We start from the raw sequence: 22,338 nt of genomic DNA, 5'->3' as shown, positions 1-22,338 counted from the left end.
TCTTCATTTCATCACCCCACCTAGCCTTTTGTCGTCCTCCACTGCGTTTCCCATCTCATCGCACCCATTTTGCAACAATAACGGTCCACCGGTTATCTAACCTACGCATTACATGACCTGCCCAGCTCCACTTCTCTTATTGTCGATTAGCAGATCTACTATGCCCGTTTGTTCTCTGATTCACACCGCTCTCTTCCTGTCTATTAACGTTACGCCACTCATTCTTAGTTCGATCGCTCATTGTGTGGTTCTTAAATTGTTTTCGAGCTTCTTTGTCAGTCTTCATGTTTTTGTCCCACATGTTAGCACCGGTAGAATGCACTGATTGTACACACTTTAGTGATAATGCTAAGTTTCCCGTAAGGCTCTAAATATGTCTGCAGTATGCGCTCCAACACAATTTTATTCTTCTGTAAATTTCCTTCCCATGATCAGAGTCCCTTGTGAGTAATTGTCCTACGCAACCGTATTCTTTCGCATACTTTATAGGCTGCTGGCGATACCGAACTCTTGTTCCTTTGCCAGGCTATTGATAACTATCTCTCTTTTCTGCAAAATAATTTTCCACCCCACTCTTACACTCGCTCCGTTAAGGTCCTCAATCATTTGTTGTAACTCGTCCCAAGTGTTGCTGAATAGGACAATGCCATCTGCAAACCGAAGGTTGCTGAGATATTGGCCGTTGATCTCTAAGCCGTCCCAATTTAATAGCTTGAATACTTCTTCCAAGGTCGCATTGAATACCATTAGAGAGATTGTGTCTCCTTGTCTGACCCCTTTCTTTTTAACTATCTTCCTACTTTTCTTGTGGAGAATCAGGGTAGCTGTGGAAACTCTGCACGTATTTTCCTGGATATTTACGTAAGCCTCCACTACTCCTTGATTACGTAGTGCCTCTATTACTGCTGGTATCTCTATTGAATCAAATGCATTTTCGTAATCTCTAAAATTCATATAAAGAGGTTGATTGCACTCTGCAGATTGCTCGATTGCCTGATTGGTTGCCGTATTCTATTATTATGGGCCTATAATTTCTCAATTCTTTCACGTCTCCCTTTTTGTGGATTAGTAAAATTTTGGCATTCTTCCAGTTCTCCGGAACCCTTGAAGTAGTGAGACATTGCGTATAAAGGGCTGCAAGCTTTTCAAGCATGATGTTTCCTCTATCTTTGATTGAATCGACTGTTATTCCATCTTTACCAGCCGCCTTTCTTTGTTTCATGTCTTCTAGGGCCCTTCTAACTTCATCGCAAGTTGTAGAACGAACCTCTGTAACCTGCTCATGATTACTTTTGAAGTAGCTGTCCTGGCTGCTCTGGGGAACTGCTCAGTATAGAACTCTTCCGCTGCTTTTCTTGTGACCTTGTTAGCCGTTTTATGCAAGCCACCGCACAATTTGCATTTCGGCTCGCACACAGGCAATTGAATTTGGTTACGCAAACCACAACCCCTACATTCCCTAGTTTCAGGCGCCGGGCAGACGTCCACTCAATGACCAGTTCTGCCAATGGTGTAGCATATGTACATCAACTTGTTTGCCGTATGGACAACAGCGCACCAGGGTAGGTCCGTATCTCACAAAGTTCGGCACACGAAGCCCGTCGAAGACGATGATAACTGATCCCGAATCCTTGATCCTCTTGACGAGCAACGCTAGCGGGTTGCGGTCGTTCAAAATGTTTCTCTCAAGGGCTGCTGGCCCATCGGCAATGTCCATATTTCCAATAACCTCTTGAACGTATCGGTAGGAGCAGTTTCATTAGCATTGACCTGATAGGCTTTACGAGCCACGGTAATAGATATAAACCCACACATATTTCTGCGTTTCCCCTCGGGAGGGAGGGGGGTAGTGCTGGTCACCAAAACGTTTTGAATTACGTTTGGACAAATTATATCATCCATCGTTTCCTCCAGACACAGGCGTGCCGCCTCGGTTCCGATTGCCCACTGAACTCGGGCCAATTTTCTCCAAATTCAATCCGCCTCTGGGGCGCAGCAGAATTCTGGTATGCTCCTGGGCCATGGGAGGCATGAGCGAAGCCTTTACAACCCGATTCATAATGTTAGGAAACGGGCAATGTGCACTCACCTGCTCCGTGCCAGCCTTGCCTCTTTGCTTAGAAGCCGGGTTATGAGTGGAGACCCGACAAGCCTTTTCCGCTCTTCTGCCGGACACCACCTTCCAGCCCACATTCTCGTGGAAATCTTCTACTTGCATAGAAACCGCCGCCATAGCAGCCGTCGAAGGGCGCCTCCGTCGAAGGAGTCGTCGGCGCTTCGCCGCGCTAGGCCTGCCAGCCGTTAGGCCGAGCAGCCGACAACGTGTCCCGCAGACGAAAACAGTAATATGTCGGTGAAAGGTCCACCAACCGACAAAAGTTTGCTTTCCACAAAAGCGTCAAAACTTCCCCCGTCGATGGACACCAAAACCACAACGACACGAGAAGATTGTCCAGCCGAAGACATTAAAGAAGCGGAAGCGGAAGCCATCGTTCCGCGTCCCAAAACGTATTAGTCTTCGTCTTCGTGCCTGTTTGGTGAACGCAGACATTTCCACAGAAGAATGAAACACAGTACACCGTCACAGTTTGGCGCTACGACATCGCCTCGTGCGGCTTACTCATACGTGCGGCTAAGTTGCCTTTTTCGACAGTTGCCGCCAAATAACACATAAAAAGTGATCACATATGTCATAGACTCCGTGCACCTGTAGTTTTTTTTTTTTTTTGCAAACCCGTTCAGGCAAAGGCAATGAGAAGTAATTCGATCAAATTTTAAAAGATAGCAAGAATCCTCTATAAATACGATAGGCTTTCCATCAAACAAATTTGTGTGACTTTTCGCTAAGAAATACCTTAATATTTCCCAATGGTATAAAACTCATAAAATCTTGCTATTGTTTTCAATGCTGAAAATTTTGCCTTCAGTTCGCATAACATGCAACAGTTTTTCAGCCAGCCCACACTTTAACAAGCTTGTTGTAAGGTCAGGTGATTACTGTGGAATGAAACTAATGAATAAAAAATTTTACACTCCTCATAAAGTCGAGTACCGCGAGCGCTCGGCTTTTGTTATCTTTATAGTGTGCGTCAGTGCACTGTGCACTGTGCTCACTTGAATAAGCCACATCTGCATATCTGAAGTCACAGCTAGTTGCATGTCATCGTCTGGAGCGTCGGGTGCTCACAGCAGCAACATCGCGAAAAGAGAGAAACACCGCCTACTGCGTAAGATCCGCCACAATATCTGCTCACAAACCCTTTCCGCTCAAGTCCCGGAAAGTGTGTGATGAAATTGTCCCGAACGCCGGCGTCGGAAGCCATGCTTGAAGCTCTACGTTTGAGCGTCATTGTCGCGCTTACTGCATGGTTTATATCGTAAGTATGGCTGTCTTGACATGTTGACCAGAAGTATAGTTTGACAAAAAAAAGTCGTTCAGCGACCAAGTGAAACATTAAAAGGCGAGACCTTTCGGCTTCCATACGCAAGCCCTATTTGTGAACAAGGCTACTGTATGGAAGCCGAAAGGTCTTTAATTTTAATGTTTTACTTGGTTGGTGCACGCATTTCTTTTGTCATATTTCATCCTCACCAGACGGGCTTCCATCAAATTTTCGATGAGAATTATACCATAGAACAATTCATGGCTCCGCGGGAGTGGAGAGCACTTGATTTTCAAAGTTAGGTGCATCCATTACATAGAATAGAAAAATGTACTGCGGCTTTAGAGCAGAAATGTGTGATAGCTTAAGGACCTTTAAAGTAAGCATCAATGTCATGGATAACAATTCGTTTAGTGTAGTTTTAAATTGAAATCATAGGGGTTCAGATTAATCCACTTTTATACGTCCTTAAGTTTGCTCAAATCTCCTTTAGATATCCGTTAATATCGAACTACCGCCTTTTTCGCTCAATTTTCTGTTCCCGGTTTAAGCAGTACCCTTAAGAAAAAAATACATCAGTATGGCATTGTCCACACCATAATTTGTTGCGTGTGTTTTTCAGACAACGCAAGAGACGTTTCTCGTTCTTTAAGGACCTCGGAATCCCCGGACCTCCTCCAAGCTTTCTTTCAGGAAACCTCTCGGAGATAATACAGAAGGTAAAGCTTGCTCTACAAAGTCGGTATTTACAAATATACAGGCTAAAATATTTCAATAAGAGCCACATACGAATATGTTTTAAAAAGTTGTGTGACAATGTTCTTCAGGAGCATCAATACTTTGGCAAAGGACATTGCACAAATTGCTTATATGGTGCGTGAAAACTATAAGCGAAAATTTCAAAGCCGGAAAGTTTCATCAATGTTAAGGTCCATTGAACAGTATATTAGAATACAGTGCTCTTTAATTAGGATAGACAAACAACAGAAATTGGAACACAGACGATGGAGCGCTTCTATCAGACTGACATGATAGTGTAAATTATTCTTGGCACGTGCTATTTACTCAATTAGCACCTTGGCAAGGCTTAACTTAATATATGCAACTATGCTACGTGTGCGCACGCTCGATTTTTTTGCTTGCCGCCCAGAGAACACAACAGCCTGTCAGTGAGCGCAATCGAGTTCTTTGCGCATGGTCGTTTACGTTCACGCTTTCACTCCCCTTGTGTTCTTTGCTGGTAAATCAGTTCATAGAAGTGCTTCATCGCCCGTGCTCTTGTTTTTGTTGTTCGTCTGTGGTAACTCTGCAACGCTGTATTCTAATTATGCTATTGCAACTAGCCCCAACAATAGTACTAAGCACGTTTGCAAAAGCAATCTCGTCTACGAGTTCTTGAAACTAGGATCGCCATATTACGATATAAGGAACGGCGTAAAAGTTCATTAGGAAAAACAAATCTAGCCCGCTGGCTAGGAAACAAAGATGTACATTCACTCGGATCACTTAAGTGTGCGAAACGGTTATCGAGGCCAAGGACTACAGTATTGGGATAGAGCTTTTCTGCCTGGATTTTCTGTGACCTGATTCGACATTAAGTGCCTGGGAAATGTAGCAAACACTGAACCAAGCATGGCTGCCATGACGGGGAGTCAAGTACGTGTAGTCTGCTGAACAAGAGTAATAAAACGCTGGGGGGTAAAAGCACTGGGGGGCATTACATGCGCGTCTCCCACTACTTTCACTGCTGGCCAAAATGACAATATATTGTGTAGTTTCTCAGCAACCAGTGAGAGTTTCACCAATACATCCAAATACAATTATTTATACATCTGCAATAATTCCTATGATTTGGTAGTGGGGACATATTGATGCTTAAAGAAAACTCAAAAACTGTCTCAAAATAATAAACTGTTGTGAACTTCCGAATTGAAGCATAAGAACTGAAGCACAATACCTCAATATGGCAACATTGCTTCATAACGAAACCTAGAAGGTTTTATTCAGCTTCTAATGAATGCTGAACTGTGCCACAGTGAATGCAATTTCCTTGAATTTCAATTTCCTGCTGGAACTTTATTGAAATCTGTTATGGTCAGACAACTTTCTTGATTAAAGGGAACAATGTAATTAACCCTAGTGCAGCATGAAGCTGCAAAGCTATGACGGATGAGCCAAATCTTTGATAGCGTAAGCTGTTTTATTCCAATAGCCGCTTTCATAGGCGATGTTGCCTGCGCCGCCGGCTCACGTGTCCATCGCAGCTGTCACTGAAAATGATAACAAAACACCGACTTCCCGCCGGGATCGAGCAGGGGCCCCCTGCGCGGGACTCACCTACTCTACCACTTCACTACCACTGAGCCACGCGGGTGCTTTTTTTGTCCCTGATTACATGGGAGCAGGCTGCTCAACAAAGTAAGAAAAACAAAGCGCTGGAGAAATTTAAGACGACTGAAAACACATTCAAAAGTGAGACAAACACACGCAAATGTCCTATAAAGTCATCCAGTCCGGTGCTGTTTCAAGTGCGGCGCGCACACTATGAACGTATAGCCAACAGATTCCTGAACAAAGAGACCGAGTGCTTCGCGGTGGTTCAGCGTGCCTACCACACATTCTACAGCGCCAAAGGCAATGTAGGACGAGTACCATGAACACGTCATGGCGTGTCACAGGGATCTTTGACAGGTAGGAAATTAATTGTGTATGGTGTGACAGCCAAGTGTTCTTTTGGAAATGTAACAAGAACACGGCATCCCTACAATGTACAAAACAGTGATCAATCGTTTCAGCGTGCGGACAGAAGCGGCAGCAAGTCGGCTACAGCACGAAACAGCCCCTTTATTCAAGCCAGGTTTGGACAGGAAGGGTTGCCTAATGGAAATTAAAGAAAAAATGTTTTGATCCCTGCAGCAATGATGATTCCACGGACACGCTTAAATACGTCTAGTTAATGACAGTCCAAATAAGGCGCACGATAATGGGGAACAGGAAACAATGTGTCTATGAGTGCAACAGAAATTTCTTTGCGGGAGGCAGTGAAAATATTGTTACGTAAGGAGACTTAGACGAAAAGCTATATACAAGTATATTTACAGGAAAATACGCCGCACTTGGCCAAGAGGCAACAACCCGCGCTAGCCTCTAATCGTCGTCGTCGTCTTTACACTGCTCGCTTCTTCGTGATCGCTAGTACTGTTGCGTAGCAATATAATCCATAAAAAAGCGAGCCTTAAGAAAGTGAAATTCTCCGACAAACTCCTTCATGAAGCCCAAAGGAGCTCGTGGTGCATCTCCGACAGATGACGATACATCTATTTCTTGAACGCTAGTGATTACTCAAAGTTGTAACAACTCTCTTACAAATGGACTGTTTGCATCACAAATGAAGAATAACCGGGAGACAAGATTGTCTAACAAAAAGGGGAACTATGCGAAAAAAAACCTCTCAATGAGAAAAAAAAAGTTATCACGTTGCAGGGCCTCAACACGGAGGCTCCACACATTAGTAACAAACACGTGAGGGTAAGCTTGCAACCTATGCCGCGAGTAGTGTGATGCCTGCAGGACATATGGAAGTCTAGCTGCCAGGAACACATTGCAAGCTTCAGCTCGGCTAAATATAGAAAACTGCCGTCTCTGTCCGTTGCTAGCCTTACGTTGTACTTCTGCAACTTCCACTGACCAGTGTGGATTTCTAGTGTGGTATTGAGAGAGGGATACATTCAACTACTTAAAGCCTTGCCTCCCCTGAATGCCTGTCAAGTGGGTTGGCATCGTACACCATAGGCCATTTAGAACTGCTTTGCGCACGAATTCTGAGGGATCATGCTTCCACGGGTTCAAATTGTTATCCAACAAAATCAGTGTACGTACCTATGCAGATTACATAGCCTTCTTTTGAACTGACAAGAAAAGTGTAGAGAATGCCCTTGCCATAACGCACCAGTTTTGCTCAGCTTCTGGTGCAGCCGTAAACTTTTAAGAGTTCAGGCTTTTGGTCTGAGCTGCGCCAGCGCTTGTTAGCTTGCAGGCAAAAGCAATGCCCTATAAACGCGTCCAATCGCACCAGGAGACACACGATGTGACAAGCGCTCCGCATAGCGTCGATACGTGGACCTTTTGCCTTACAGCTACATGCTATTATATCACGTGGCAGGCCATGAAGCACTCACCTAGGTAGCGGTACAATCTAGATACAGAAGGTTTGAGGAGGAAAGGAAGACTGAGGACATATATAAAAAATGCTAGAATGAGAAAACATGTACTGTATACCTGATTAAAACAAGCTGGCTAGGTGATAATGTCGCCGCCCCATGTGAAAGGGGGTGCCAATAAATCACCATCATCATGATCGTTAGCATCGAGTTGTGCCACTCGTATAGCGATGCGAGCTGCGTGAAGCGTATAGCATCAATACATGGGTCCTTTGCATTGCAGTTGCATAATATGAAACCAGATGGCACGCCACGAAGCAGCTGCATAAAGAGCGAGAGAAGGTAGATATAGATGTCTTGAGGAAGAAAAGATGATTATAGAGATGTATAAAAATTGCTATGATGAAAGAACATGTATAAACAACCTGAATAAATCAAGCAGGCTATGTGACTGTTTTTCACCACCCCGTTTCAAAGGGGATGGCTATAGATCACCACCATCATCATCTTGAGTACCATAGGCTCTTGTCACCTGTCATGCGATGTGAGATGCGCGCCGGGTAGCGTCGATACTTGCAGACTTTCTACTGCCGTTGCGTATTATTAAAAGAGGTTGCACGCCATGTAGCAGTTGTATATGTAGTGGCACAGGGAAGATATACAAACTTTCAGGAAGAAAAGAAGATAAATATATGTATGAAAAAATGCTAGAACAAAAACGTACATAGCATATTTGATTAATTTAAGCAGGCTAGGTGTGTGTGTGCCACCGTCCCGTGTCAATAGAATGCCATTTTGAAGGAATGCCTGTAGCTTTCCTGTTCTCATCATGGCCGCAATATGTGCAAACATCGGCAGCACAAACTGTGGAGCCACGTATACTTCAAGGCTAAAAGGACCTTGGGAGACCTAAAGAAAATCTTTCTGCTCACCGAACACACCTTTAGCAGTAACGGAATGCCGATGTGGAGAAGAAAGTCATCTATCATAGTTTAGCATTCTCTCTATTGTCTGCAGAAAGTGAGAGATAGATTTCGTGCGACCTGCAAATAGTAATTTTAACGTGACAGCGTTAAGGCCTCCATGTCGCAGAAAATCCAGTGTGGCGAGAGAATGTTCCGAACCACGCAATGCGAACCACGCAGGCACTCCGTGTAGCGCAATGGCCTTACCGAACTTATTGAATTTCTCAATGTAAAATACGTCTGAAAAGTCATAGAGTATGACTTACGCACAACCTACAGACGTGTTAGCGCCGGACTGTAATATTAATATGCTCTTACGCAGAAGCTCAAACAAACCCATTTTCCAGTGTTTCTACAATTTATAGAGCGCTCACCCGGATGCTTGCAACACCATCCAGATGGTGCTCGCCTTCGTGCATAGCGTTCGCGGCCAGGTCTTCTTCGTAAACATTACGGTTACATAAGTTACAGCTGCAAGGTAGCGTGAGAAGCAGACAGAGATCATGGAATGTTATCGTTTTAGTTCGGTTATCTGCTCCGACACTTCTAAAAACATCATTTATAGTTGTGCCATAGACTGCTCTCATTTAGTGCAGACTAACATCACGCAAGCTATTTATTACAGTTGGAATGTTCTTGCTTGTCGAAGGAATAAATTGTCAGTGTAGTATAGTAGTTTATTTTTGTTGCTTCTTTTTAGGGATCACTGATCACATTCAAGGAATGGTTGGACAAATACGGAGACATCGTAGGGTACGTGCTTAGTTTTCTTTGTTTCTTTTCGGAAATGAAAATAAAGAAATTGAAGCTAATGCCATGTGGTCCGCAGAGGAAATGAAAACACTGTGTGACTGGTGCAATAATCTTACCTCGTTCGGAGGTAGTACACTTCTTTTCCCTTGAATATTTAGTAGCCCGTTGCTGTTTTCCACTGCAGTGACATCGGGAAAATAATATATTAGCCTGCAATGCATAACCATGCTATCCTTTGCGATACCATGTTCCTGCTCTGCAGGTGCTGGAATAGGTCTAGTGATTCCTGTCGACTATCACCGTCAGGTCTGCTAAAATTTTCTCACAAAACTTCCAAAAGTGCAAGATCTCTTGCGAGAGTGTTCACATAACCGTACGAAAAGCACAATATACACTTACCGGTTTCTCGAGCCGCAATGCCTGTCTATGACGTCATACTTTCAACTCGGTACTTTATATACCAAATCTTTAACATGGAGCCTTGCTTTGTGTCTCGACTTTTTACAGCTTCTACAATGGGGCTCATCCGTTTCTTATCGTGAAAGATCCCGAACTAATCAAGAAGATCCAGATAAAAGATTTCAACAATTTTACAAGCCGAGGAGTGAGTACAAATGTTCAACCTTCGTGCTGCTACATTTTAGTCTTCTAGCCGCTTGTAGAAGACTCATCAAATGAGCCGTGTTTATTTGCGCACTTAATCTAAAATTTTTATCGCTTAACTGGTCAAGTAAGCTTTCGATATCATAATCGAAGAGTGGCGTGGTCAAAATGATTTACCCTTGGCTTTGGATACGTCGGCGCTTTTGTCTGCGTCAATAAGTCAATAAACGTTTCAATTTTCGAAATGTGCTAGCTACCACAATCGGAAAAGAGCGGGAAATTTTCGAAGCAACCACGAGACATAATGTGCCGCTCAATGTGGTCGATTCTTTTCTTTCAAGCAGGTGCCACCGCACAAGACATTTTGAAAACGTACAGGCCAACTGCGAAAATTTAGATAATTTGTAGACTCCTTTGAACATTTTATAAACGTTATTACGCCTGTCAGTCGTCTCAAAGCACTGGCTGCAGCGAGCAAAGAGTAAAGCAAAGCTCAAAGTTTGACTATATTCGCACCATATGCACTTTGTTCAAGTCATCCCATTTGACAATTTATTTTTATTTTGGTTTGATTAAGTGACAGGCCGGTAAGAACTCGACCGAGTGGCCTACACCAAAACCCTGGGCAGTAGACAAATAAACCTTCGCATCAAAATGAATTTGCCCATTGCTAATACAGAGTGAAATGAAACGGTGTAGGCCAATGAGGCGAATAATACCCCTGTCGCACGGCAAATCTAATGTCATTTACAGCGAATGACATTCGCTGATAATGCCATTTGTTTGGTGTCACACGGTAAAACGTAAGGACATTTTCGAAAATGACATTTACAAACGAATGAGTTCGCCAAACTCATTCGCATTCGCATGTGTATCCTCGACACCACGAGTTTACCAGTGTTTCGCAAACAGTACATGCTTCTTTTTTGTTTTATCAAAAAATCACTAATATTCTATCCATTTTATTACCTAATTATTGCTTTAACGACATTGAAGTCTATCGCGTGCGTAAATACGGAAAACTACTCTCAGTCCAGTGACCAGACAGCCAGCCATTTTTAGCTTTCGCTGCAGCAGTCGTGCTGGTTCGCACCGGAGAATCGGCCGCGGCCGCTTCAATTGACTTGGCGTAAAAGCGTGCGCATGTTTTCCTGTGGCACGCGCCAAGAATGAGGATATTAGAAGCCCGCATGCACATCAGAACGGCGATGACATGCAACTGCCATTCTCGTACCACTTTAGCAGATGAAGCGGACGCGCCTATCGTTCTCTTCACCCTGGTGCTTGCCGTAGCTTTGGCTTGGCTTGACTCGACTTCTTTGGCAATGTCGACAAGTTAGTAATCGAACGCTACGGTTTGAAAGCAACGATCAAATATTCTAGTGGAATTTAGCATATTAGAAAATAATTATTGGACAAAAGTGGCTTTGAGGGGTGTCTTTTTTTTTACTATCGTCATTGTCATCATTTTCAAATGAGATTAGTTTTCGCCGTGTGACAGCGCGCTGAGTTAATGACATTAATCGCAACAAGTGTAATTTCTTGGAAATGACATTAGATTTGCCGTGTGACAGGGGTATAAGCGAGCTAATGACCCTTCAGCAAGCAGTACCCGCTCCTTCCCATTACCTCGATCAGTGTCCGTAACCGAAAGTTCAACTTTACGGCCAATCCTACCGAATATAACAAAATAAAAAGTTCACCTGTGCGTCCTATCATCGCAGCCGATGGCCCACGTCACAAGTGCGCCTTAATCCCTGCTCTTTTTTGCCTTTCGCTCCACCAAGAAATAGGGGGCGCTGGCTTTCATTTGAGTGTTAGGCTGTCTTGTAAGCATAAACCCTTGCAAAATTGTGCAGGTATCAGCGCGTGATATATTCACCGGCCTTTTCAATTGACAATGACCAATGCTAGACCGATGTACTGTAATGAGACATTCTTTTAAATTCTATTATTTTACCACCCTCTGTCTCACGATGACGGTGGTGATCAAGCAGGCGCAACTTGCCTCGAAGAAGCTCCAAAGGTCAAAAATGTGGAACACAGTCGTTACAGTCTCCCGGTGTTGGGGTTTCTTCTAAAGGCTTACACAGACGCATTTTAAATGAGTGTTTGAAAATGCATTCTTAAAAAGAAGCACCTGTGTATCGTTTTAAATGGCAATCAGCTTTACTAGAGAACATTGTGATAGTTACTGAAGCCAGTATCGAAACATTAAAAGGCCATCTCAACTAGCTGCGGATCAGCAGCTCTAGCAACTAATATAGCTGCGGCTTGAGGCTTGCTTTAACTGACGCGTGCTTTAACATGCTTTAACTGATGTTTGACAATTTCTTTGCATCACTGCATGCGGACTCTACGGTGTGCTCACTTGTTATAAATGTACGTTGCAAAAAGCTTCAGCATTACGAATTTGTAATCTGCGAGGAAAACTATTTTCATCAGATTTATTTTAATATTTTTCTGTGCATACATGAGTTTGCGTGACTGCTTCCCCGGCGTGTTAAGTAAGTATATCCTCTGGTTCATGGCTATATGAGATCAAGTATTTTGAAGAATTTGCTTTGTTTCAAAGAATGCGGTGGTGTCTGAACACTTCCAGATGATGTCAGGCTTCGCGCGGAGCCATCCGATTATCAGTCAAAGCATGGTGCATGCTGAGGGGGACCGCTGGAAGAAAATGCGCAGCCTCATCACGCCAGCCTTTACGACTAGCAACATGAAGAAGGTATGCAGCGATACTCTTAGCTTGATGGCAAAACACTCTACTAGTAGCACTCTGTGTAACGGACACACGAAACTAGATTTAGAGCGGATCGAAAGTGGTAGAACTAGAGATTTCTCAGGCTGCGCTGACAAAGAAATCACTTACAAAGTTCTTTTAGCATATTCGGCAAATACAAAGGTCAAACGGGCCACCGCATTAACAATGTATATTACGTGAACACGCCGAATGGTCTGCCTTGTATTCATTTATGTAGCCACGGGGGCACGCGTAAATGCTTGCCCGGCACTTACAGGTCCATAAACCATAAAAGCTATTGTGTATAAAGGATGTGCGGTATTTTTGGAGCATGTCTTCTGATTTGCAAATATGTCCACCTTACCTGCAGTTTGTCATGTCCCATATACAAGATGTTTCAGCGAACACTTTCAAATACCTTTAAAAGTTGCCTGTGGCAGATATCACAATTCTAGTTCATGAGTTTGTCTACTCGAAGCGGCGGACAATACTTGCGCAAAAAATTGAGATGTAAAATCGACTAATAATAAAAATTCACCAATTAAGTTTTTAAGCAATTACAATGTGGCACATATTGCAATTTGCAAATTATAGTCATGGAGTTCGCAGGGCGGATCCGCTTGGAATGAATTTTCAAGATGACACCAGTTTCAAGATGTGAATTCCGAAACTTTGTGGAGAAATTTACTGTCGTTCCAGTTCATTTGATAAAAAAGCGTCGTTCCATGCACTGAAGCACACAAGGAACTGGAACGCCTATGCACTGCACCTCAAAGTTCGGGAATTTATATCTCGAAACTGTAATATCCTGAGAATTCGTTTCAAGCGGATCCGCCTTGCGACGTCTACTTCTAGAATTTGTAAATTGCAATAAGTGTCATAATATAATTAGCTAAAACGTTAATTAGTGAATTCTTCTTATTTAGCTAATTTTGCAGTTCAATTTTTTTTGTGCAAGTTATGTTAGCCGCTTCGAGTAGACAGGCTCACAAACTAGAATTGAGCTATCTGCCACAGGCGACCTTTAAAACATCTTATAAGTTTTCGCTGAAACACCCTGTATATACCTTCTCGTTACAAATAAATGTAACGGTTGCTTGGCAGCACTATAGCGTATGTCGTCACTCCTGGTTTTGTTCAACAGCACTGTTTCTTCAGCATAAGTGTGTGCAATTAGCTGACCAAGGTAGCACTTTTACGGTTAACGAAAAAATGAAGAAATACTTTGATAGCAAGGTGTCAGTTAATGTTCGCGATGGCAATTTTCCTTTCTAACTTAAATATGGCAAGTGTAAACTCTGCTCCTTACATCTGGTGCACCAGTGACTAAAAGAAGTCACTGATCACTTTATCGCGGACCCAAGCAAACACCACTAAATTGCCAAGACACCCACAGCTTGCTAAAGAACGTTGCTTTCGGCTGTGAACCGCCAAAACTGGAAGTTGGTGCGAAAACCGTTTGCTTGTCATCAGTTGCTATGACTAAACGTTTTTGACCATATATTCAAGATACCTGTTGAGAAGTGAAGAACTTCTGGGCCCTAGCTGACAGCTCACTTGCAGAACTTTACAGCGAAGCTGTTAAGTAGACGGGCACAACTGCCTCCATGCGGCTGTATCGCGTTCGGAGCGGCATGCTCAGTATCAACAGTTGACCAAGTAATAGCCAACTAATTGTTTTCAAAGGTAGTTACTAATGATTACAAAATTAAGTTCATTAATTTAGCCGTAGGTATTCCAGTGGACTAAAGGATTTCTTGCGCGGTGTTTTTATCAGTAGCACGTAATTTTTGCTTGTAACGTTGTGTTTTACCTGCACAAGGTTGGGCGTCAGCTAGGAGTTTGCACTTCTGCTGCACGAAAGCAGAGATGGTGGACAAAGAACGGCGCCTGCTAGGGTGTCGCAAAGCAGCCGTGTGACCAGGGTTTCGATGGTCAATCATGCCCAACGACCCCTAGCAAACAGATCTCTACTATTTCCGACAAAAGTGGTCAGAGCTAGGGGGTACATCTTTGCTGTATTTGGTGTATTAGTCTCGGAAATTGGCATAAATCCTCTAAGATGTCTTTATGCTGGTGCTTAGGAGAAGGTATCATATGGCAGTCTTCTGCTTTCAGATGGCGAGCCTCATGGACGACAGCTCCAATGAGTTACTCGATGTCATCGAGTCCCTCCGGCCAAAACACAAAGCCATCGAGTTTCGGGAGCTATTCCAGAGGTTAGCGGCAGACGTGCTCATTCAAACAGCATTCGGCCTAAAATTTAATCTGCAGCGAAAAGATCGAGCGGACAGCTCGGCAGAGTCGCTGTTTCAGGAGAGCTTGAAGAGTTTTCAGCAATTTCGTCATGCATGGATAAACTTCCTTACTGGTAAGTTCAGATTGCGCACGTAACTTTGTAGAAACAGCAGAACGTACACATGTTACACTAATTAATCTGATGGTAGGTTTTAAAAGAGTCGCAGGTTTGTTCGAAAACCGAAGCATCGATTGCGATAGCAAATTAGTGAGAGAGAGCGTAACGAAGAGAAAAAGGTAAAGAGGTTAACCAAGCATGTGCCCGGTTGGCTAACTACACTAGGAGAGGGAGAAAGGGGAAGAATAGACAAGGAGAGAAAAGACAAAGGCCAGATTCGCAAAGGAATCTTGATTCACAAACGTTCATACAATGCAGTAGTATTCCTCACGAAATTCAGAAGGGCTTCTATATATATATATATATATATATATATATATATATATATATATATATATATATATATATATATATATATCTGTATATATTTTATCGGCCGTGTAAACTTGGAATAATTTGCTTACTAACAGGACTACAAGCATAGCGTAACGACCCACAGGCAAACATGAACATCACACTCGATGACCGCGGACACTCGCTGTCAAATCACTGGCGTGATGAAGTGCGGCAGCAACTGCGAGCGAAGTGAGCACTGCGTGCTGTCTATCGCTTCAACGCAAACTTAGCGGCGTGTGAGCTGTCTGCAAATCGCTTTCATGCTTGTGCGACGCCGCGCATAGTGCGCAGTTGATAGTACCCCCCCCCCCCCCCACCTTCTCGGCACAGCCTCCCCGCTTTCTTTCCTTTCGCACGCGAGATTGCGCCGTGATCGTCAATTTCGCTAGCGCCCGGTCTCGAAATACGGAGCTGCTGCCGGAGACCAACACCGCCCCTTTCTCCCTCTCATCCCCCCACAGCCTTTCGCGTGGCGGATACGGCGCGTTTCCTCTCCTCTTTCCATCCTCCCAATCCGCCGATTGAGTCTTGAACGTCGGTTCCCCTCGCGCGCTTTCATTCGCGCATACAACATACCACGCACGGCGACGGTTTTATCGCCCATGGACTTCATACGGAACATCACGGCGACGACAAAACTGCACCCCGAGTGTGCATATAATTGCTCTCGCAATGCATTTTTATGCAGAAGTCACTTCACGATGAGCGTATACATTATTTCGAATAGTGCTGCCACCGCCGAAACGCCTCTTGTATAAGGCGTCTACTGCAGTCGCGCTTTTCACTCTATCGTATTGCAGCTTAGGGTGGTGTTATGGCAGGGAATGCACCCAGCCCCGTTGACTGGTACGTGAAGTTGTAGAAAATGAAGGAAAAAAGGTTTATTGCGTAGTTACAAGGCTCCAGTTACGGAGTTCACTCCACGCAGGAGCAAGTTAACCGTCGGAGTTCACATCAGGAGCCTCTGTTCACTGCTAAAAAAGTCTCCGCTTTTAATACCGTCGTCTTTCCTAGGCGACTTGACTAGGGAATCTTAAGACTGTCCAGCAGCAAATCACAATCGCCGACTCCGTTGCCATACCACGCCAATGCTCGCAACACTCTGCAGAAACTCCACCCCCGGATCCCGATAGTTTGGAATTATTTATTTATTTATGGTACCCTCAAGGCCCGAAGACATTACAGAGGGGAGTGGGAAACGGGAAGCCTAACAATGAAGTACGGAAAATAAACAATGCAGCGTGTTAGTAATTCCTAATTATACAGCACTATGCAATATATTGCCTAATGTTTGTAAGTACGACAGACAATGTAAACAAAATAGCATCTTGATAATTCCTGTTAGTACAATGTTAACCAGTGTCGTCCTTAGTCGCTTGTAAGTACGGCAAGTAAATGAAATAACATGTTAATAATTCCTAATTATACAATGTTAGCTAATGCCTTACGAAGGAGTTTGTTGTCGACAATAGATACAATTTCACAAGGAAGGTGGTTCCACTGCCGTGATGATCTGGGAAAAGAAGATTGACTGAAGGTGTTAGTGTTGCCTGTTTGAAGTCCGACCTTATGACGATGATCTATGCGGCTCGATAGGTAATGAGGTTGAGAAATGAAGTTACTGTGAAGGGAGGGGCTGGTAATAAAATTTGTGAGACAGTGTCAAACGTGCTCTTGTTCTACGAGATGCAAGTGATGGAGGAGATAGATTGTCTTTTATTTATGTTGCGCTAGCGGTACGGTTATAATTTGAAACTATGAATCGGGCTGAATTATTTTGGACAAGTTCCAGTGAGGAAATAAGACTTTCATGGTGCGGGTCCCACACAGCTGCAGCGTATTCCAGTTTAGGACGCACTGGTAAAGTAATAATTTTAAGGATGGTGGTGCTTTGGAAAACTTGTGGCGTAAGTAAGCGAGCATGCTATTAGCTTTACTTATTATGTAATCAGTGTGAATGTTCTAGGTTAGTTTTTCTGTTATATGAACTCCTAAGTATTTGTACGAGTTAACGTGTTCTAGAGGAATTTTATTTAGATAGTAAGTAGGAAGAGTACTGGTGCTCCTCTGTACGTGCATAACTTTACATTTAATAATATTAAGTTCCATTAGCCAAGTGTCACACGAATCAATCACATAGTCCAAGTCAGACTGAAGAGCATTAGTGTAGTCGTTAGTAATTATTTCACGATATATCCCGCCATCCTCATCAAACAAGTGAATGTGAGATGTCAATGAAGAATGTAGGTCATAATTATAAATCAGGAAAAGTAGGGGCCCTAGTACTGATCCCTGAGGCACACCAGAACGAACCTCAGTCAATGATGAATCGTAATTCTCAGTTACAAATTGATAATGGTTAGTAAGAAAACACTCAATCCATTTTAGCAGGTTACTCTCAAGGTTTAGTAGACTCAACTTGAATAGCAGCAGTTTGTGGCAAACCTTGTCGAACGTTTTGATAAAGTCTGAAAATACACAGTCGGCACAGGAGGCACGATATAAAATACAGTGTAATCTATTAGTGGAATATATTAGTTGCGTTTCACATGAGAACGTTTTGGGAAAACCATGTTGAGCTGAGGTAAAAAATGAGTTCGAATCAAGAGAGTTAACGAGATATAACATGTTCAAGAAGTTTGCAACAGGTGTGCTGGTAAGCGAAATCGGGTGGTAATTCAGGGGTGAGCTTTTGTTACCAGACTTATGCAACGGATTTTCCATTGAGAAGGCAGAGTACAAGTGTTTATTGATTGCTGAAAAATATTAGAAAGTATTACAGAGCTGTATGTGTTAGTGCTTTTCAAAAATTTACTATTAATAGTATTATAACCGGGAGCTGAGTTTAAAGGCAAGTCAAAAATCAGCCTAGCAATACCTGCAAAGTCGAGAGCTATGGGTTGCATAATGAGATAGCTGTAGTGTTCTGTGTGTGGCGGATTAATGTTCAATGAAGTGGAAAAATTATTTGCAATGATTCACTGAGAGTGTTTGCGCAATCTTCACTTGGAATAACTTCACCTGACTCATATTTCAAGGTGATAGAGTTATCAGAAGATGGGTTAATCACGCGCCAGAACTTTCGGATATCTGTTGTAAGCATGTCAGGTAATGTATGGAGTAAGTAATTGTCTTTGGCATTTTTAGTGCAGTTAAGTACACATGATTGGCAGCGTTACAGGTTTCGCAAGTTGTTTTATTTGCAGATGACTTAGCTAAGTGATATAGATGTTTTTCTGTTAGATAGGCGCTTTATATAAGAGTTGTACCAAGGAGATTGAGGATTAGAAGTGATGACGCGATTAGGAATGAACTTTTAGTTTATAGGCCTACCTGGTCTACAAATATATCCCAATTCGACTGGACCGAACGGTCCTCAAAATCAACAAAAAATGTTTGAATAAATGAAGATAGTTCATTATTGATAGCTTCAAAAGTGGCTTTCTTGTAATCGCGTATCACTTCCTTACCTTTTGTCCTTTTGGGTATTATCACTAATACCAGGTAGGTATGTTATAGAGGAAGCAAGCTCTGGTCGATTAGTTAGGATTCAATCAAGCGTGTTTACGGTTCTGATTGATGATCTGGTAGGCTGAGTCACAAGTTGGGAAAATGAAAACAGGGAACACAGTTCACAGACATCTTTAGCCTGAACAGAAAAAGGATTTATGGTGGGTGGATGCGTATTCCATATTAAATTTGGAAAATGAAAATCGCCGAGTATTAATAACGGTGTTGTGGGAAAACGGCAAAAAATTAGATTAATAGCGCCGTGCAGTTCTTCAGTGAAGGTGGCACAGGACGAGGGTGAGCGATAGCAAACGCCGAGGATTATCTTTGTGTAATATGTGGAAAGAAAGCAACCTGCCAATGTAAGGTCGCCAACGCTGTTTGGTAGCTTTGGATGGGGCCGCCCATTTCATCCTTAGTTCAGGCTACAAGGTATTGTTGGGGGGATGACCTTTCTTTTTCTTTTTGGACCCGTCAAGAGTCGGTGTCCACGCTGAGTTGACGTCTGGATAGGCGTTGATGGATGGGCGGGTGTTTGCCTTGTGGCAAACGCCAATTAACGCTTTTATGGTGTTGAGCCGTAACAACTGCTTCCCTCTTAGTTGTTTTGGATGGAGCCACCTTATTCCTTCTGAACAAGCTGCGCTGTCTATTGCCGCCGCCACAATGTCCACGCGTGGCACGTATGTGAATACATATTCGCAAAAATTTAGACAAGAATGGCTGAGGCGCGGTTTAGACTACACAAAAGCTCCTGAAAAAACTTTGACGATCTTTTTTGTCATTGAAGAGCCGCTTACACCCAGTGGCACATTACCAGTAACACGAGTTCGCGTGAAGAGGCTCGTTGAAGAGTGGCACTTCTCTAGTGTATTCGTAGGACAGATGGCTAAAGCGTCTTGGTGTTGTACTTCATAAACCCGTGTGACGCTTGTTGGGTTCCGCCCAGCACGGGGGGTGTTAAAGGCTATTTTCTTTTTTGTTTACTAAGAAGGTTGGAAAGAAAGGTTGGAAACAAGCCTCGAAACGCATATAAAGATGGACAGTTGGTTACTAAAAGGTGCGTCAAGTATCCTATGAATGATAATCTTGTGAATATTCGACGATCGCCATCTGGACATGCCACCGAATGTTCCTCTCGCTGTTTATTAGCCTTCCGCGAAGAAAGCAGACGAAAAATACCGCGTGGGTGCCCACATCGCAGGAATGATGGAAACCTCTCCACTTTTCACTGCGTTAACGCCCTCAGCTTGACGGATACACTGCTCTGGCCACTTCTCGCGTTTTGCACGTCATACTTAACGAGATAGTCGAACGCGGTGCCAAACTTTTTTTGCCTCTTCGATTGTCCCACTGAAGGTGCTGCTATCTTTCAGGCTGCAATAGAGTGCAGGTTGAGAACACGTACCGTTTACGAGGCCTGAGCACGGTAAAGCAAAAAGGTGACGTCAGAAAGCATGCACCATTCGGTGTCTGAGACATGTCCAGTGCGCGTTCTCTGGACGCGTGCTCAAAGCTCTGTGGGGCTTCCTAGCCATCGCCACAATGCCTTCAGGATCTCACTAGCTGTCACCAGAATGATCTGTGAACGACTGTAAACACGCGTGAGATCTTTCAAAAAAACATTGCAGAAGCTCAAGCGCTTAACATTGTGCTCGCCCGCAGCAGTTCAGAGAGGAGGTAGAGAAAGGAGGGAAAGGAGTAGAGCCAAGGCAGTCGCGAAATAAGTATAAAAGCTTCACTCCCTTTAGATCGTGGCAGCATGAATACATGGGGAGACCGCGGGAAAGGGGACAAGTGCCATCAGAACGAAATCCTCGTTCAGGGCCACATCAATCAAGGAAACGCAACTACTAGTTATGAGAACAGTTGCACACGAACTCGGCATATGTATATTAAAGTCGCCAAGGTGCGTTCCTCTTATTTAATTCGATTAGCATTCTTAACGAATTTGACGCAATTTCATGGGTCTGCTTGTCTGTAATCTGTCAAACAATTTTCTCGCCGAATTGCGCCATTGTGTAGTCAATAGTCTACTAGATAACGCATTGGGCCCCTCTGCAGATTGAACAAGGTTCGAATCTAACCAACGAATCAACTTTGCACTCTATGTATGTGCCGTTGGGTATGTGCAGCTGTTCAATTAGCTTCTTTAAAGCATGCTTGAGTCACTGATTATGTGCTTAGTTATGTGGGGCTCTTCAACGAACATTTTTGATGCCAACTTTGGTCAATGAGTACGTGCCAATGGTTATGTTTCGATACTCAGTGAACCTCTTCGATGCTAACTAGAGTCACCGGGTATATGCCGTTGGGTACATGAGCCTCTTTATTAACAAAATACTTATTAAAAATCGTGTTTGGATTGAAGTATTAAATTGGATTGAATTGAACCCGCCTTATAAGTATTCAACGTAGACGGAGTACATATTCAACCACACGCCACGGGTGGGCTTTCTTGGCAGTGGTGCGATATGGCGTCGCGTGTGCCGAAGGAATCGTGAGAAAGGAGCCTGGTTGCATAAAGCCCTCATACAAGATGCGTTTCTACGGTGGCAGTACAGTGTGCTTCTACATTGTTTCAATGCTCATTGAATTTACGCCTATGTTCAACGTGATATAGTTTCTGCCGGAAGGAACGTTCTTGAAAAAAAAAAAATTAAACACCGTGTCAGTTCGTCCGCATGGATGACTGACACAGGGCGTGCCGAAGCAACACCGCATTAGAGCACGGTAGCGTCAAGAAGAATCTATATACACAAGCGGCAGTCCTTTGAACGAACGATTCATTCACGATGCGATGCGCGATGTGAGCCAGTGGCCATTTTGTAACCGTCTCGGAGGTTACAAAGAATGATGCACTGCACCTCGAACGAGCACGTCTCACTGTGTTCTAGGTACTGCTCACGTAAACACAAGTGGTGCTCACAAGACAACATTTAACGTCCCCTCACGATTCTCGTATGCGATCAACATCCCCGCCAATTATTGTCATTCAACACAAACAGCAGAACAGCGTTCGCTTGAATCGATTATCAAAGCACGTGGAATCTTCAGCAGTTTTTTTTTATTCTATTTTCAAACCAGTGACCTTGTCGTTTTCTTTCAGCATGCTTTCCGGAGTTTGCCTCTTTTTGGACAACGGTAATGTCGTGCAGTTCGCGGCTCAACAAAACTGCCACAGACAACATCTTTGATGAACTTTCTCCTATCGTACATTTCCGTCGAGGAAACCGCGAGGTAGGTCCTCTCTATCGCGCAGGCGTGACTGATATTTAAGTTGCTCACCCTTCTCCGGAAAGGCTTAGGTTTCAAAATCTACTCGAGATCTCAAACAAGAACATCCGGTGGACTTTTTTATGTCATCAAATTGTAAGGAAGACTTAGCTCGCAAGGAACTCGGTCGTCCTGTCACAAAAATAATAATTAAGAAAATCACGTTACACATTATATTAAGCTTGCAACGAGA

General features: G+C 43.5%; 1 protein-coding gene across 1 annotated transcript in view; it reads left to right on the top strand.

Moving 5' to 3' along the window:
* LOC126526012 (cytochrome P450 3A4-like) overlaps nucleotides 1-22,338 on the top strand; it is a 49,076-nt gene that overhangs the window by 17,489 nt on the left and 9,249 nt on the right. The window contains exons 3-8 of the mRNA XM_055067958.2: nucleotides 4,006-4,102; nucleotides 9,209-9,261; nucleotides 9,769-9,865; nucleotides 12,467-12,592; nucleotides 14,726-14,978; nucleotides 21,979-22,109. Coding sequence (XP_054923933.2) covers nucleotides 4,006-4,102; nucleotides 9,209-9,261; nucleotides 9,769-9,865; nucleotides 12,467-12,592; nucleotides 14,726-14,978; nucleotides 21,979-22,109 — 757 coding nt within the window. The remainder of the gene's footprint in view (nucleotides 1-4,005; nucleotides 4,103-9,208; nucleotides 9,262-9,768; nucleotides 9,866-12,466; nucleotides 12,593-14,725; nucleotides 14,979-21,978; nucleotides 22,110-22,338) is intronic.

The sequence above is a fragment of the Dermacentor andersoni genome, chromosome 8, assembly GCF_023375885.2.
Source record: "Dermacentor andersoni chromosome 8, qqDerAnde1_hic_scaffold, whole genome shotgun sequence".
In the NCBI taxonomy this organism is placed as follows: domain Eukaryota; kingdom Metazoa; phylum Arthropoda; class Arachnida; order Ixodida; family Ixodidae; genus Dermacentor; species Dermacentor andersoni.
Note: the sequence above shows the minus strand (reverse complement) of the source record. Positions and strands in the feature narration are given on the sequence as shown.